At 40.4% G+C, this 19,064-nt stretch overlaps 1 protein-coding gene across 5 annotated transcripts in view; it reads left to right on the top strand.

Annotated features, from left to right (window-relative positions):
• The window catches only part of PATJ (PATJ crumbs cell polarity complex component), a 158,947-nt gene that overhangs the window by 125,451 nt on the left and 14,432 nt on the right, over positions 1 to 19,064 (top strand). For all 5 annotated transcript variants that reach the window (XM_080406334.1, XM_080406336.1, XM_080406332.1 and 2 more), the window contains 4 exons: positions 12,296 to 12,379; positions 14,345 to 14,538; positions 16,347 to 16,494; positions 17,625 to 17,711. In XM_080406334.1, coding sequence (XP_080262460.1) covers positions 12,296 to 12,379; positions 14,345 to 14,538; positions 16,347 to 16,494; positions 17,625 to 17,711 — 513 coding nt within the window. The remainder of the gene's footprint in view (positions 1 to 12,295; positions 12,380 to 14,344; positions 14,539 to 16,346; positions 16,495 to 17,624; positions 17,712 to 19,064) is intronic.

The raw sequence follows: 19,064 nt of genomic DNA, 5'->3' as shown, positions 1-19,064 counted from the left end.
TCCCCTTTTTTGTCAAATGTCTCAGTGTTGAGTAAATTCAAATAAGAAATTCAGCATTAGTCATCTCTCTGCTTTTTCATTTAACTGGAATTTGGAAGTAATACATGGCGATCTGTCAGATGGAATCTGGTACATGTCTTTCATGAAATTTTAATATAAATAAATGAAAATTATAAATATAAATATCAGATGAGAAATATGCAAAGGATTTTATTCTTTAAATTGAATAAATGGTTTTGGCTAAGTATTATACTTTCATTAGTTTATTCATTAAAGTGTCCTCCTAGGAATTTATTTTTTAAATGCATGTACTTGATTGCAGGAACTGAAATTCACAAAGGGAGGGAGGTCTGACTTCCCACATTTTTGATCCTCACATTACAGGACTTACCAAAATGATTCCCTGTGCTTTTCATATTTCTGAATTTGCTTATTCAAAGGCAAGCAATGTTGTTTCAAAGGAAATGAGTTGCTTTTGTGAGACTACTATCTAAGCTTATCTTGTGCAGAGACCCTCTTGGGGATTCTCCATAACTTGCTTATCCAAAACGATGCATGCAAACCCTTCTTCTCAGAGCAGATACTCAGGGCTGAGTCTCTAGCTGGTGGGATCATCATTGCTCTGTCTACTTTGTACTACTGATCTCCCTCAAAATATTTTGATGCCTTCCTTTTTTGCCATGAAGTCAGAAAAGCTTTCGTTAGAGTTGAAATGAAGTTTGCATAACACAGTGAGGAGGAGTAAAAGAAAATACAGCTCAGGACTGTAGGAAAGTTTCTGTCTTCCTGAGTTTCATGGATTAGAGAGGAGTTATAACAAAATAAGCACATGGAGCTGAGTGATGTGTCTTCTCTTGCCATCATTTGTTTTTAACTCAGTTAGATAGATCGACATCTTTTGTATTTTTAAAAAGAAAAAAAAAAAAGACTTACAGCATCACTGCTTGTGTATGTGTTATGCTTATGTGCCATAGAAGTTCATCAGTTCTGAAGGTCTTTTTGTGTGGCAGAAATGATGTCTCCAATATCCACTGTTTTCTGCAGTGCAGAGAAATTAAAATGAAGCTATAATTGGCTTCAGCAGTTTGGGTTTGTTTTTTTAACTATTTTTGAAACAGAAATTGTCAGATCAAAGTCAGAAAGAATGGGAGTAGCACCCTTTGTAGCCTGTCTCTGCAGGCTTCAAGCAGTTATGCTGTCTTTTGTAGTCCTGTCATTCAGATGGTGCACACAGATGAGAGGTGAGATGCCCTGATGGGATCATGGAAATGTGCTCCATCAGGGACAGGGAAAGGCCTGGCAGAATAGGGGTGAATCTGTGGGAGCAGTGTCTGTGCACCGCACAGCTGCAGAGACTTTTTCTTTTAAATTTTTGTCCTTTGAGAAAACAATGTATGAGCACCCATTTCTTCCTCCTTTTTCTACTAGGATATCTTTTATTTCATACCTGAGCAGATGTGTAAATGCCTACAAAATGAAGAGGGATATGAAGTCTGGTTCCTAGGATCTCAGAAGTAATTTGTCAGTATGGGGTATACAGGGAGACTGCTCCTTGGTAGAACTTGTCAAGTCAAAGGTAGCTGTGATGAGTATAAGGGCCTCATCTGTGTGGTATTAAAATGCACTTGATCTAAAAATGCTTATCTGAGTGCTGGCAGTCAACGCTGATGCATACCACCAGCTCACATGTGATGGGAAAGCTCACTTCAGAATATTTTGGATCTTTCTTAAATACATGATGTACAGTCCTGCTTTTGGAATAATAAATTTGGCAGCCCACTAAAGGGATGCACTGCTTCAAAATGAAGTATGGGGTGCAACTTTTAAGTCATAACCTTAGGAATCCCATCAGAAATTGCCAAGTAGAGACCTGAAAATTACAGCCTGTGAGCAGAGAGGTGGATCTGCTCAGGAGGTTGGAAAGTGATGTCTTAACACCTGTTAAATGTTTTTTGTTGAGAAGATGACCATCCCCTTAAACTGGCAAAAGCTTTCAAGTTGCATGTATTATAAGCAGGGACTAGTGGCTGTGTGCTTAGGGGGAAGCAGATTAGCATCAACTGAAAAGATGTGCTTATAGAAAAGGCATGAGGAAGGAAGGATTGTTGTTGAGAGTTGTCTTCATGTTGTTGATCTTTAGACTGCTATAGCCCTTAAGCAGTCCTATTTCATTTCATTCTAAGGGATGATTTTTATTTTTATTTTTTTCTTTACTCTCTTTCATTTCACCTTCCCATGTACCCCTGAGAGAGCACAACACATGACCTCTGCTTTAAAGCAATTAAACTGCAGAGTGGAGCTGGCTGAAGTACAGGGCTTTCAATTTGTAAGAAGATTTTTTTTTTTTGGTTGTAGTCCAATCAAACTTGTAAAAGTAACCTCAGAGTGGGAATTTAAAAAAAAAAAAAAAAAAAAGTGGTTTCAGAAACATCCCAAAACGATGTTTGAGGCTCTAACTCTGCTCCCCAGGACACCATCCTGCCCTGTTGTCCCTCCGGTTGCTGAACTGTATATAAATGCTTGTCAGCTCCACCACTGCTAATAGCAGCCATAAACCTGACAGGGGTGTCATTGTCACTCGGCAGCTGCCGGTGCTCCCAGGGCGCATGAGCTGCTCCAGCTGCAAGACACCCGGGATACATGAATGCGGCAGACCTGTTTGGGCAATGCCTGTGGTGCAGCTCTGAGAGCCGCAGGCGCTGCAGCCCCCAGCACACTGGGCAGGACCGTCGTGCTTGGGCTGCCAGCACTGCGCCTGGGCGAGCTGTGACTCTTAGTTAGACGTAGAGTTCAGCTTTCAGACTTGGGCGTTCGTGGCAGCATTGGCATGGCGAGCTGGCCCAAGGCTGCACAGGCTGGAACCTTACGGGTCTGGGACGAATAACTGGCCTTTCAGGATACAGGACTGGCAGCACCAGATAGTCCAGCTATTCACCGTAAATTCAGGAAATGTTCCTCAGTTATTCTGCTTTTGATTCATTGTATTCTGCATAAGTTGTTTCAAGGCAAATAGGTTAAAGTAATGAGCTTTTTCCTCGGAAACTGTTTTGCGAGGAAGTTTCTGTGAGATTTTCTTCGTAAAACGTCTCAAAACAGGGTATCAAGGAATTGTTTAAAAAAAGATGTCCTGGTGCTCCTCCAGATGGCATGTGGGGTTAAATCATCCAAACCCCATTATCGTGAATGCTGTGATGTCTTGTCCAGTTAGCAACTTGCAATGAGCCATTTTCTCTAAAACAGGATTGTCAGTTTACAGGGATTTTATTCTTGGCAGGACATGCTAAAAGCATCACTCTAGGATACAAACATTTTCTTAGTAGGTGGGAGCACTGTTTTGCTTCCAGCTGAATAATTTAGTAATGGTTGAGTTGATTACTCGTAGTTATTGACTCCGTATTTGCTGCCTGGGTGACTAAGATGCTCAGACATGCCGGAGGGGATTCACTGGTTTCAACACTGGTAGAAGCTGGTACAGGGACATTTCCCTCAGGCAGAGTTAGAAAATTCTGGGAGGGGAGTGCAGAGGCTCAGCTGTGGTTTGAAAAATCACCGTTAAATACTGAAGGGGCGCCTATGGTATAAAAGAAAAACAGATTGCAGGAGCAGTAACCTAGAGGGTCTTTGGAGGTGCAGTAGCTAGGAGGCGGTCATTATTTGAACTTTACGTAGAAAGGAAGGAAAGCAGCGTATTGTATCTGGTGTGTGTTTTATTGTCAATGACAACAAACCTCTTATGCAGAATTTTTATACTGGGTTATCTACTTTGAGTTTGGTAAATAATTATTTTCTTTTCACTTTTGCTTTCAGCTGACTTTAATAAAAAGCATTTTTAAGGCAATTAACAAACTTTAAGGTACTCCATCTGTAAAATAAAGTGATCCACAAAGCCAGGGAGCTGGAACACTTTAGCAGTGCTCCAAAAAGTAACAGAATATGCCTGCACTCAGCTAACACTAGTTGGTGTGAGAGCTGGTAACGCTGGAGTCGGAGAGGAAGAAGGTTTTCTAACCACCTCAGTTAGCCCAGAAGGCTTTCTGGCTTGCGGCGGAGCAGGGCGAGCTTCATGATGGTGGGGATGCAGTTTGACAGAAGAATATTTAGATTCATTCTGTCAGTGCAGGTGAGTCATACCTTGCATAAATCCCATCTGTTAAGGAAGGGCAAAGGAATATTCAAGAAAACTGTGACTTAAAATTGCAGCTCTTCAAGACCCAATGTTTGCCCCTGGAGCTGTGAGGGCTAATTACCCTGCTAGGATCTCCTCACTGCCAAGAGCAGGCTGTTACTAATACCAAAGCCAAGTCTGATTATCTCTGTCTTGTGCAATGTTGCAGTCAGCAGTGGGGACCTACCTAAACAGGAGGACTGATGTGACTTCTGTGTTACTAAACAAACAGGTGCTCCCTTGGTTGAGCTTTCTTCCCTCCCTCCCACCTCAGTTATATTTAGATTCAGGTAAAAATAACTTCATCAGTTACAGACAGTCGAAGTCTGAGTGACTTTGTAGACAGTTGTCAAGTGCAGCTAAGACCGAAACTGTTTTAGTGGAACATGCTTACCTTGTAACTACAAATGAAAAGCAAGATATTGGCCTCGGGAGGGTTTCAGCAATATAATGGCTATAGATACTGTTGCTATTAAGTCTATTGCACAATGAATGGAACAATAGAATGAAAAATGGTAATAGAGGTCCTAAGTTTTTAATCATGGCTTGGGTATTGGAGAGGAAAAGTTTGTGGCTGGAAGAAAAAAAAAATGCAATCACTTCTTCACCATCACCCACATTTATAAAACAGAAGGCAATTTAATGACAGTGGTAAATGCAGTTAGCTTGAAATTGTGAGGAATTGCTTTGACTCTTGGTTGGATAATGTTAAAATGAAGTTGGTGGATTCATCATAATCCCAGGATATTAGCTTACAACAGCATGAAAAAACCCAAACTGCTTTATACAGGAGTTATCACAAATAGGAATCGGAGTAGTAAGTTTTGCAAATCATGTATTTGATGATCTTTGGCAAGGGTTTAGCTGACTGTATAGCTAGCTTGTGTAGCAGTGCCTTGCTTGAAAAAGTTGGTGTCTTCCAGGAGCATATATCAACCATAAAATCTAAGCTAACAATATACAAAAGCAGTAGGACATGTCGGAATGGACTTCAGCAGTATCTTGCTTGCAGCTAGTTGAAAGTACTGGCTTTTGGCCTCTTGTGTCATATGCATTCAGGATCTCGTGCAGCCTTTATAACCTGTGTTATGCACGGTACACGGTAAATTTTCATATTTTTTTATTTCATAAAATAATGAGAGTGAGAGAGTTAACATTTTAATATGTAGTTCTGTGTTTTATTATTCCCTCTAAAATGAGCATGTATACTTTTTGAAAAACTTTGGTTTGATTTGGCATGTGATTCATAGAAACATAGCTCTTTATCATTCTGACTTAAGTCATATATTTTTACACTAAACATCTTATTACCTTAGTTTTATTATTTCAGAATCAAAGGAGAGCTTGCAAATGTCTATGACTGCAGACCGAAGGAATGTTAATGAATAGTGCCATTGAATTTTCAGGTTTGAGCTTTTCTGATCTTAGAGAATATAACTGTAAGCAAAAATATTATGCAAGCTGAATAAAATTTAAATAAATAAGGTCCAGATGTAACTATAGGGGCCTATAAAATGTAATACAAATATTATCCACTTCCTTAAAATAAATCTGTATTTTAGTATGAAAAATTATATTCATATTGATATTGTGGATTAATCTTTTTTATGGAAGTTGGCAAGTGAACACCATCTCTTGCAAGGGCTTGTTCTTAAATGGGAAACAGACCTTTTGTTTTGACCTTGAGTAGAGAAGTTTTTCAGTATCATGCAATGCAAAGCATTTTTACATTAACACGGTAATACATTTTTACATTATATAGCCTGTTTTATTACAGTAGTGTTTGGCTTAGGATTTGAGGTGCCTGTTAATGGTTTGTGAATGCTAGCAATTGCAAAATATTTGAGTGTTAGAAGGAGGAATATGCAGCACGATGCATTAGATAAACCCCTTTAAGAAGTCAAGTGATTTGCTTGGAGCTGACCTTCAGCTTTTGTGGCTGAACCGTTATCTTTTAGATTCCATTTAGATCTGCAAATGGAAGATCATAGATCATAACATAACTTTTGTAATTTCCTCTGTCTACAAGTAACCAGCAGCTGGATTTAACTACTGAGGGATTCTTACACGGGGCTAATTCTTCAGTGAAACACACTGTGCAACTAGTTGATTTCTACTTTATCTGTGAACCAGCCTATAAAAATGAAATGACAATTTTACTACTCTGGACAAACTATTATAAAAGTTGAAAAGGAAATAACTACTGATATTGTACTTGCCCTGGGAAAGAGATAAATCTCTAATCCTACAGTCAGCAAAAACCTTTGTAGCTTTATTATCTTTAATAAACACTAATTTAGTATAACATTTGTAGCTATGTAGGAAATTTGTTGGAAATGTGTAATATTAGCTTAGGAAAACATAACTTGTCAACTAAATCAGAAAACGTATTTTCCTGAACGTTGTTTTATATGTAGTTTACTTTTTTGCTTCCTTAGGAAAGTATTCTAATCCATGCAGAAAGCTTCCTTTCTTACACCAAATACATAGTTATGGTTAGTGGTAAGATTTGTTCACCTAACTACAGACGAAACAGAGGTACAGGCACATAAAATTCATGTAACTCCAACGGTTTTGCCCTGCCAGCTTTCTAGCACTGCCCAGCCACATGGGTTCCCAAAATTCTGGTGTCTCTGTTTTGATCTGGACTTTCAGCATTGTTGTCTGTGTGTGCTCGGAAGTGTCTCTTCTGAGAGACAGGCACCTTTTCCCTCCGTAATGATCCTTTGATCTGGGACAAAAGGCTGGCAATGCTCTGGTGGTAGAGGTAGCCTTGTAACTAGAGGGCAGAGCTGTGGATCTGGTTTCTACTCTGAGGACTGTTTGGGGGATTTTTGGTCTAATGATTACTGCCTCAAAATGCACATCTTGGAAAACGTGGTCTGGGATTTTCAAGCAACTAGTTCCTTACTGAATACCTTACCCGGTGTCATTCTGTGCTGACAATTCTTGCAGTCTTCAATGTGTAACAGTTCGCCTTCCTTCTGTGAAGCACCTTTGATCCTATCAAAATAATGGCTGGATCTCATAGCCTGAAATAGCACAGCAGAGATAAACTCAAAGCAAAGTTAATATTAGCTCAGTTAAAGAAATAGCTTGTTATGAATGATCTGCAGTAGTTAAGGACTATTCAGTACTATGCAAGAAGCCTCTACCAAAATTCAGATCTTTCTCCTTGTCTAATCCAGCCAACACTGGGTATGTGGGGATTTCTCTGTTCCAGTTCTTCTGAAATCTCCCTTCTTGCATGCTAACCCACCTTTTCCCATATGATAGAACTTCATTGAAATATCCATGGTACTTAATGTTTGAGCCTTCTTGATGTCTTGTGTCCTTTTACTGGCCCACCTTCTACTCCCAGCATTTGTGAATAACAGTCTGGGGGCTGATTTTCAGTGGCAAAGTGCACCTGCATTGAAAGCTGCTGCTTGTCCTTCTGAAGAACAGCTGCATGCAAAAAATGCTAGAGAGACTGGCTCAGAAGCTATAAACTTTCAGAAAATGTGTGAGCAGTCCTAGCCTTAAGCCAGACAGCTTGTGAGACTTTCTCACCACTGTTTATGGTCCTGCAGGCTTTTAAGGTTCACTTGGTCATTGATTTTCCTGAATAGGAAGCTGACTTTACCACCTTTCTCCCAAAGGCTCCATCAAGACGGTGCTATGTGGTCATTGCCTGGGGTCTCTGCCATACCAGCTCTTGACATTTAAGATACAAAGATTAAGCTGTCAGTCTTATTGAATTTAATTCTTAACATTAGCATTTCTATTTGTGCTCTCAGCTGATGGGTGAGTATGATATTCTTCCCCTAACGGGTCTCAGAAGTTGTAATAAATCAAACAGGAAAAATATCCACAGCTTGGGGTGGGAGTTGAGATCTGATTCCCTGAGAGTTCAGGGCTGTTCCTTTCCCTCAGGTAGAGAGCAATGCAATGTAGATCACTCTGTGCGTTTTACAAGTTCTGTTTTCCATAAGTGGATTCTTAGACAGGGAGCTGATTTCTGTAAGGTTGTCTTGCCCTCACTGTTTGGTAATCATTCGCTCTGTACCAATGTTTTTCTTCAGGGTGTCAACCAAGAGGCTCCATAAACTCTTCTACTTGCCTGCCTTTTCTTCCACAGCCAAAACCTCATTTTGTCAGAGTCAGTGTAAGAGTTGTTACTTGTGCACCTTCCCTTAGCTCAAGAAGACTGTGCAGTCACCATGGTGTTCTGATAAAGCAAGAGGGCTGTAGCTGTCCCACAGCTCACATCAGAACCTTACAAAATACCATCTGATATACTGTGTGGCAGGCTTGGTAAGCATTACTGCTTGTTAACAGATTTGGTGCACACTGTATACAAACCAGGTATGCTCTTGCCATCCTTTGGGAACTGTTCTGGCTTGTGGGTGATTTTTCTAGCCATGCAGTATAGATAGTATCAGTACATTCAGCTTCATTTCGTTGGACTGCAGGCCCTTCAATACAAATATTAATCAGCCCAGGACAGCAACCTCAGTGGCAGCAGACAAATCCCCTTCTACTTGGTCTTTCACTGTTTTCATGGTCAGATAGTCTTAAGTTTACACCTGCAAGCACGGGCTTTGTTTAGCATGGAAAAAAGCTGTTTGCATGCCCTGGTTTGTATTCTGCATCTTTCCATCCCATACAAGAAATGTTCAACTTTGCATTAATTCCCAATTTGTATAATAGTCTCAGACTATTCTTTGTCAAAATATACAAAGAGTAAAGCTCTGGTTTGTTGAATGGATTTGTAAACCTTATGAATTATGTGCTTTCAGCAGCTGGGTATCTTTCTTTAAACAACTGTATTCTTAATATGAGAATGTTTTTATTTCCCCCTTCTGCACGAACAGTTTTTGCAGCTCTGCCAAGATGTATCATGGAGTGCCATAATCTATATGAAACTGGTAGTGAAAAGAGATGGGGAGGGCTGGGAGTGAAAATCTGTCCAGAGCCACCATAAATTCACAACCTCTAGTTGAACACTGACGCCACTTTCCCTTCCTGCCTCTTGACTGATGGGTTTTGAGCTATTTTAGACCTTGTCTTCTAGAGATAACAAGCATGCAACTGAATTTGAAGCTAGTGAGCAGGAGCTTCAGACATTTAGTAACCAAAACTTATCCTTTAAATAAATGCTGTGCATTGTTTTAGTCGCTATAGATCCTAGGGTTTTTTTTTCTGAGGCACTGAGCAGTCTTACAGCTTAAATCTGTAGCACATCAATACAATCATTGCAGATTAGGGCTTAGATGGCTGTGGTATGACATTACATCTTGTTACTTTGTAAATATCTTTAAAATAGTGATATAATTTTAAAAGTTCAGCATCAGTAGTTTGGTTTTAGTGATTTGTCATGGATGATCAAAACTGACAGAGTCTTATCCAGATCCCACTAGATCCGGTGAAAAAAAGATTACTTCTGAGTTAAATGTACTTTAAGCTGATCCCAGAGGTATCGGAGGAAAGATGTCTGTTTATCATAGTTTACAAACTAAGGAAGGTAAGACTCTCATATTTATGCTTATGGCCTATTTAAAAATCTTTACAGTACATCATGGACACATTGATTCATTCTGGTTTAAATTGATTTGATACACTTGATTCAACTACACTAAGATAGTTAAGAAAAACAGTGCTTTGGCAAGTCAGCAAGATGTTTCCTTCTTCGGGGTAGGCATAAACTGAAAAGGAATGTACCTTTTCATGCCATATATATTTCTAGTTCTAGGTCTGGCTTCTAACACATGCAGGAACCACAGTGTAATACTGGATTGTTGCCTTTTTAAATAGATGATGCAGATTATTCAAACTGATAACATTTGGTGGTTCCTGAATCTGACCTTTAGGTATGTGCAGTTTTACATTTAATAATGCATTACTAGGAGAAGCTGGTAACTGCAGTTTGTTGACCATTTTTAAAGCAACCGCAGATGGAAAACAAACTTAAAGAAATGTGATTGAAAGCCCCTTGCTCAGAGGTTAGGAAATGTCACATTAGATACAGTCTGAAAGTGTTTGATTTGACCACTTGTGTACATGCCCAGTCTGCTGTTACATGGTCATATTGCTGTTTTTTCTACCAAACCTCATGTTCATCCACTGCCCTAGTGTGTCCTCGTTGAATGATGCTGTCTGAACAAGCTGGTTGATATTTTGTGTTATCTCACTGGCCGCTTCTAAATGCCTTCCTTTGTAAAGTGTTTAAAAAGTGCTGTGGAAGTTCTAAACCACAGACTCAGCTTTTTGTCAGAGTTACCCGTGATCAGCCTCAGGTGAAAAAATATACATCACTGTCACCCTCCTGGCTTTTACCCAGGCAAAAGTCTGTTGTATTGACTTAGAGTTACATGATCATTTTTAAAACAAAGGTAACGCCCCAAACCCCCCCCACAACAGCCAAAACCCCACAACTGAGAGAAGATCTAAGACACATAGCAGAGGATTTCGGCAATGCTGCTGAGATGGACGTGCATGATACTCTGTTCCCCTGGCAATAGCTGCTTCAGTTATTTCAAGAAAACCCTGCAGCTGCCAGTGGGGTGTATATATATAATTTTTTTTTAATCAGATTGTGCTTTTGATTTTCTTAATTACCTTGGTACACAGCTCATAGTATTTTGCCTTCATTTATGTAGATTGAAATCTTTTTTCCTCCATCTGGGATGTTTGTATCAGTTGTAATCCATTTGTGATTAAAATCCTTCAGGCTTTTTTCAGTGATTGGTGTATACGTATCAAAGGGAAAGCCTGTGACAGTGGTGCTGTGCTCCAGCAGCAGCAGAGTGGCTGTAGGTACAAGTCCACATCATTAAATAAGGTGTAGTGGGAATGAAAGAGAATAATGTGCTCAATGTTGTCTTGATCAGAGCGTTAGCTTAAGGGCATTTGAGTTTTCTTTCTGTTCAACATGCACCATGTGTGCTGGGAAAGGACTGCAAGGCAACATGGAGGGGGGGGTAGTTAACTTGGTGATGAGAGATGTAGTATCTAACAGTGTTTTCAAAACATGAAGGTACTTTGTTCTACCCCAGCAGCTATTTCCTGCTCCTGCTCCAGGAAGGCGGTGCACAGCGGGGCTCACACGCTGCTGACCTCGCTGCCTTTTGTTGCAAATGCTGCGGAAAGTCTCCTCTTTGACTTGTACATCAAACCGGTGAAGGAGCTTCACAACCGTAGCGGTTTTGGAGGCTATATTTGTCTGAGAACGGGTTATCCGATACCTACATGTCTAATTGAAAATCACCACATATTTATCCAGAACCATTTTAGAGTTTGTAGTAAAGCCAGTTCTGCTCTGAGGCCGGGTGTTTGCTGGTGACATTGGAGAGGGGAGGGGGAGCACATTTTGCACAGTGAAGTGTCCCATCCTGCTAGCTGTCAGGACTGTGGCTGAAGTGCTGTAGCAGGATGTTCACCTATTTGTTTCAGGAGGGGAAAAAAAGAAACAAACGAGAACAATGCAAAGGGAAAGCACCAGCAAGAGAACAGTATGTTCTTTGTAGTGCTTTTTCTTTGGGGACATCTATTGCTGGCAATAAGATTAAATCACTGAAACCTTCCCTGAAGCTACATCTGCCACTGCCTACATTTTCCAACCTCAGTAATAAACTAACATTTGCCATTGTTCGTTTCTTCTGGATTTCATTTCTTACAGATTTAACCAGCGCTATTTACCACAAGGCATTCAGTTCTTGCTTAAAGCTGAGATCTATGCCAAGTCCCTAAAAATATTCATAGCTCCAAAGAATCTGGTTTTAAATAATATCATAAAAAGTAGACTATATTAATACAGCGGTTCACACTGAGTTCACATACTGCTGATGCCAATGTATAAAAATGATGGAAGCCTAAGAAGCTCTAGACAAGACTACCCTGAAGTGGTGAACAAAATCCTTTTTACCTTTTTACTGTCTGTCTGTGTTTTGATTACAGGGGTAATTTTCTTATCCCAAAATATTTAACAAAAAAAAAAAAAAAAAATCTGTGTGTAACAGTCTTGCTTATCCTGACATGGCGCGCTGTACCTTTTTACTGTGGAGCGGTAGGCTGTGAGAGACAGGTCATGGCTGCCACTTTGCAGGCTGTTTGGGAGGGAGGATTCATGCCACCCCCTTCTTCCCACAGGATGCCATAGTGATCCATGAAGTTTATGAAGAAGGGGCAGCAGCCCGAGATGGCAGGCTTTGGGCTGGCGACCAGATTCTGGAGGTAAAGTCTCTGTGTGTGTGTGCTTGCTTATGTCTTTGTCATGTATACTTGTATTCAACACAGTGCAGATTTGTTGTAGGGGAAAGAAAGATCATTGAGTAGAATCTGTGTTTGAAGCTTCTTTTCTGTCACTAAGAACGTCCTGACAAATTCATATTTCCTTATATATTCATATAAGCTGAAGGTACAAATTGAGAATATATTAAATTTAATTGAGCAAGGCAGTTCTCGAATTACATAGTTCAGCTGTCATGTCCAATAGCTCAGTATTATTCATCTGTTTAATCTTTCATTTGGAGGCCTGCACTACCGCCGCTGCTCAAGTATCTCTGCGTTGCCTGCAAACGAAGTGCTGAGCTGGGCAAACACAGGGCGGGAAGGCGAGGGTGGCTGCAGCATCGCTGTGAGCATCCCTGCTGAAAAACAGTGCCCGCCCGTGGTGTTGCTGGGGGAGCTACCTTCTCCTTCAGGCCACAGTTCATAAAACTGGTGAACACACAGGTTATTTCTCTGAATAAACGTAGTGTTTTTCCCGCAGACAAGCATGGAAATCGAGGAGGGAAAGGGTTAAGAAAGAAGTGTTGGTCTGCAAATGAAACGAGTCAGGCAGGGGTTCAGCAGCTGCTTGCAGTGTCTTGCTGTCAGATCAGGACAAATTCCCAGCATGGCCATTAAGGTTTTGGTGTGTAGGGTTAGAAAAATAGCAAGGGGTGCTTGGGGAGTTGTCTTTACAGCTCTTGCACTGAAAATATTTTTTTTAGCGTTAAGGCTGAATGTTATTTTCATTTTATAAATAACTGTGTATTAACAGAGCACAATAATTAGGGGATAAAAATGGGGAAGGTTAATTAATTCTTCTCTGGCCAAACAGGAAAGTGCTAATGTTTGTGTGCCATAATATTGTTATTATTTCAGCTTTTAAAAGTTGTACTAATGAATCAAAAAGATTACTCTGAATTAGTTTCAGATTAGTATGATAAAGTACACATAGATGCCTGTGTCAAGAAAAGAATACTGATGCAGTATACAAATAAATGTGTGCAGAACTGGTACAAAAGAAGAATTGTTATAGATTAGGCTTAATTACCTTAACATAAAATTAAGTATGACTGTAAGTTTGCGTATCTTGAAATACTGAGAAATTTTTTCACTGCATTAAAACTTACTATGTTATGTAAGTGGATTAACATTGTATTGTTATTCAGTTACAGTTCATGATGCTTCCTAAAGAGACTTCAAAAATATTTAAGCATTGATAGTAAGAAATAAAAGATGATTTTGTCAACAGAATATTGGCAACACCCTAAAGGGTGTCTGTGGATTAATCTTGGCAAAATTAGGAGATTAATTTCAGGTTGCAATATGTTTTTTTTATTACTTGAACATCCAATGAGAACTTCATGTTCTATCTGATATGACTAAAATGCTAAAACATTTTCAGGTTATCATAAGAGAAATGTAATTGAGTGCTTCAGGAACGGTCTTGTGTGCCATCTATTGGAACAAAGCAAAATAACTATTTAATGTGTCCTGCCTGGGCTTTGCCATTGCCATTTGGTAATGTTTCTGATTCCTTCTGCCTTTGGCTTGGTGGTGTTGCAGAGCCAGAGGAGAAGGAATCTGAGCAGTAAGAGATACAGGAAGCTCAAAGAAGCACATCTCACTTTTTGGTTGTAAGAAAGAAGGAGTCTTTGAGGTTTCAGCATTTGAAAAGAAGGGAAGAACACCCACAAAACTTATACGCCAAAATGTTTTGATTATTGTGATTTATTCTAGGCAGTGGCGCAAAGCACCAAACTCATACTCTGTAGGAGATCCAGGAGCTCGGCCCTCTGGAAATGAGAGCACTAAATTAGAGTGCCGAGGGGTGTCAATTTGACAAATCTGTCCTGTCACACAGGGGTAGGGTGTGATGAAAAGATCATTTATACATGTCATTTGGAAAGAAAACACTGATTATTTCAGGTGAATGGGATCGATCTCCGAAATGCCAGCCATGAAGAAGCTATCACTGCGCTGAGACAGACGCCTCAGAAGGTGCAGCTGGTTGTTTATAGAGATGAAGCACATTACAAAGATGAAGAAAACTTAGAGATTTTCTATGTAGATATACAAAAGAAAACAGGCCGAGGACTGGGGCTCAGCATAGCTGGAAAACGGTAAGAATGTCTCTCTGATAGGACCACACTTAAAATGAGAAATATTTTGCTTTTTGCCCTGTGAACAACTGTAGCCATTAAATGGAATATGAAATAAAACAAGACTGTAAGGAACAGAATTTGGTATCTAAAGATCTTCAAGGCTGCCATGGGGCTGTGATCTTGGCTGCTCTTTCAGGATATCACCACACTGGTGTAACAAAGGCAGCTACTGCCTGGGAGAGCTCCTAGCATGCAGTGCAAAGCAGACGTCTCACTTGGAGTGAGTGTGGCCAGTGGGCATGTGAACTGGGAGCTCACTGTTCTGATGGCTTCAGTGTAGCTTGTCTCAGGGCTTGGAGGCCCTAACCATGGCTCTTCTGATTTCAGAATGGAGGGAGATACCTTCCTATTTTCAAATACCAGGATATGCTTTTGAAAATGGATTTGCAAGTTAGATCTAGCTCTGACTCCGGTTCAAAGGGACCAGTGTCAGTGGAAGATGAGAGGCTGGGTTAGACCTAAATCCTGAACAGTATCAGAGTGACTGTACGATACTGTAGACAGCAGTTGTGTGAGTACAGAGCAGAATCTGAGATACGATGGTAGGTAACAGCTGCTTAATAAAATGTGACTTTTTACTGATATATTTCTAAACCATTGCTACTAGATCATTCGAACCAGAGCACTGATAGATTTAATCTTTCATTGCTAGCAGAGATTTATGGCATGATACTGGCGAGCACTTGTTCAGTGTTAGTGCGTAAGAGTCATGTCGTTGTTCTTCTGTATTGCCAAACAAAATTTATTTTCTCAATTACAAATCATCGTGTCATTATCCTGACTGCGTATGGTCAGTAAAGTTTCCACAGCAGTTTTTTACAAGAGTGGCAATGTTTAACCCAGGTGTTGCGAGCAGATTGCGGGTTGGGTAATTAATTTAGCTTATGTAAATTACCCTACAGATGGTAATCGCAGTCTGCAGCCCTCCCGCGTTTGCTTCTGTGCAAAACTTTCTGTACTATTGCTAAGTGCTTCACTTGTAGGGATTTCCGCTTCAGAGCCCAGCTTCTGAAGTCGATTAAATGATACCCAGGTGTAATTCAGGTTGTGAAGTGTTGTCTCCTTCAGGGTGAAGGATGCCAAATACCAAATCTTGGCCTTGCAGCTGGCACCAGCTCACACCATAGCAAGCCTCGGGAGCTGGGGCCAGCACAGAGGGGTCTGCAGCCTCTGGGACGGGACTCCGCCACGAGGAGGCTGGAGCTGATAAATAAATACATTCCCCTTCGTCTGCGTGGCCTGCTGCTCTCACAAGCCTCACTGCCCGCTGCAGGCAGACAGCCACAAAGCTGGATTTTCTGCTGCATAACTTGTGTGCAAACTGTAAAAGTCTTTTCTGCAGACCTCCCTGTTCTTCTGTTGAGGGCCTCCAGGCTTCTAGAAAGAAACTGAGCAGACCCTTTAGGGGGAATATAGGAAAAAGTATCTGAGTCTGCATAATTCATTTCAGGCACATCAGGAGATAGTTTAACTCCATCTTAGACCGATCCTTTGCTTTTTATTAATTCAAGTGGTATTTTTCATGAATCTTTATGGATCATACAGTCAGAACGAATGGTTCAAGGGGAAAGACAGCCTTAAATATAGCAAGACATGCCTTGGTTTTAAAACTTGTAGATTTTTTTTACGTGGTTGAGTGGGGCGTAAAACTAGTTCTTCCTCTGCTCACAGATTTCTTTTAATGTCTCTTAAATGCAAGTAATCTAAATTGGTCTCCCAAAGAATATTGGATTGTGTAATTAGCCATATGCTTCTTGCATTGTTAGAAATGGAAGTGGAGTGTTTATCTCTGACATTGTTAAAGGAGGAGCTGCAGACCTAGATGGAAGATTAATTCAAGGAGATCAGATTTTGTCTGTAAATGGAGAGGATATGAGAAATGCCTCACAGGAGGCTGTTGCCACTATACTTAAGGTGAGTACATAATACATTTATGATACTGAATTGCAGTTACTGATACTATGCGAGGTAATTATCCTGAAATGCTATTTACACATACACAGGATAGCTCAAACTGATCACCAAGACAGAAATTTCATCTGAAATACCTTTGGTAGATTCATTTAAAATCACTTCACCATGTATTTCTAAAAGTCAGATGATACAAAGTGGGAAAACAGACACATGTAGTATTTAGGCATTTATTTGAAAACACAACTGTCTATTCATATGTTAGAAAAATATTTGGAAACCCGAGAGGCTTGCATATCAGAAATAAAATGCCTTTGGCTTTGCTGTACTGACCTGCAGCTATAAAATGGCAGCTTAAATCCGTTTCAGCACAGCTTTCCATCTTACAGGCTGAAATTGTAGTCTGGGAAGAAGTTGCCTTTTTCCATTAAAAAGCACGTGTCTTCTTGAGTCGGAGGAGAGAGCAGGGGATGGCCTGGCTGCAAGGGCCTGATGTTAGCTCCTCCATATGTTTCCCAGCCCTGGCAGCCTGTACCAAGGTTGAAAGGACAGGTGGGAGAGATGCTGCAGACCTGGTTCTATTCAAAACTGCATGTGGAGACAAGGGCTTTTTCCTTGCCATCACCACTAGTGTTTCTGCATACGATTTCTTTTGTTCTTGAAGGAAAAGGCTAATTATTTCCTTGCTTTTTCCATTTGGGCTTGATACTTGGCCAAAAGTTTACCTATTTAAGAATTGGAAATCTGCAATACAAGGGTATATTATTAAATTGAATCCATATGTGTTAAATTCACCTTTTTCTGCAGCATTTTTACTCTGAAATTTTTTTCATGGGTATTGTGTGTGGCAAATGTCTGTTAAAAGTCGAGGACTTTCTATTTATTATTACTAATTGGCCCATCTACAGTTTGCCAGTAGGAAGATTCATACTGACTTCAGCAGCCAGGATAAACTTAAATCCAGGGATGGGCACTTTTTGTATTGTCTAAATACAAATGTTAATGTTTTGAGTATTCCTTGTGGTTTTCTGCATGGAGTTATGGTGCTGAATATAAACATAATTCTCTCCAGGAGAGCGTGAAATATTGTAAGTCTGCTTAAATGCTGTACATGATGGGGTTTTTTTTCCAAGTGTGCCCAAGGCCTAGTGCATCTTGAGCTTGGGAGATTGCGAGCTGGATCATGGCTGTCATCACGGAAAACATCGCAAAACAGTCAGGTTAGTGACAAATTCATGTGTATAAAATGGAGCTGTGAGGGGCAGGGCGTGGGACAATGCACAGGCATGCACGTGAGGCTCTGTCCTTCCATAGACACTTACTGCTGAGGATGTGCAACAACATTTACTGCAATAATTTTGTGTACTGAATTGCAAAGTAAGTGTCATGCTAAAATGCTGATTAAGTAGAAGAACTACTTAATTTATTTTTTTTGTTTAAGGAGTGTCTTCCTGAGACACACCAGAAGTATGTAATATCTTTCTCAAATGATGATGCCCAGAAATTTTTTTTTGGATCTGCAAAGAATGCTGAACATATTTTCTGCAGCTGTTTTGTCAATCAAAATGAGTTAATGAAACTGAACTGTATCTTTGCCTATCTTATGGCAGAACCACATGAGAGCTGCATTCCTCTCAAAGAAAACACAGAACAATTTCCTGCTTCACTTGCTTTTTACCTGAAGCGAGGACAACAATTCATTTTTCAATCAGTGCAGGGCTTTTCCCCCTCTCCCTGCGTCCCCCAATCAGCTCAGACACTGATACCATTAGTATTAAAGTCTGAGTATTGCAAGGGAGAAGAGCAAGGCAAGATGACTCTAGAAAACTTTTTTTAATGGATTTTCCTTCCAAAGACTGACTGCTTTGCCATTATGTTCAAGTCCCCAAGAGAGACAACTCTGGTTCACAGCAGTGCTATTGCCATGGCATATTTTGACCCCTCTGTGCACAAGGGCAGCTCTCAGGGACGGGGGGGACATTGCCTGCACACCTCCCTCTCACACTGTGTGAGCAGACAGGAGAGGCTGCACACTGGTGGGATCCAGCCCAGCCTCCACAAATGCTAAAAGAAGGGTTTGGTTTTGGAAACAGAGGGGAGGACCCGCAGGAGGCTTAGCAGGGATGTGGGTTAAAGCAGGAATGCTTTTAAGGAGGTCAGTAAGAGGGAGGTTTGTCCTTGATATCATGCATGAACAACCCAAAAAGGATGCCAAAATCATAGTCACGTGGTGTGATTTCTTAACTTTCTAAAGGCCAGCAGTGATCCATCCTGCTGTCTGGGCGGGTAAGTTATCAGGGAGGGCTAAAGCCATGCAGGAGCAGCTGGGCTAAGCCCAGCTTTCAGAATAATGACTAAATAACATTGGAGAAACATCTGCATGCATGCAGCAGGCAAGGAGAAATGAAATAACAGAGTAAAATTATACTGTTTCCATTACATAAAGACAACACTCTTCAGTATTACTTCTTTTTGGTCATTGTATCAACAGCTAGCCTAAGCAAAAGCAATGTAATCAAAAAGTGACAGTTAAAAATTATCCACCCAGTTTTACTATGTAAAACTCATAGCTG

This window comes from Falco punctatus, assembly GCF_963210335.1.
Source record: "Falco punctatus genome assembly, chromosome: 11".
Classification (NCBI taxonomy): Eukaryota; Metazoa; Chordata; class Aves; order Falconiformes; family Falconidae; genus Falco; species Falco punctatus.
The sequence above is the reverse complement of the archived record's forward strand: the minus strand, read 5'-3'. Positions and strand labels throughout refer to the sequence as shown.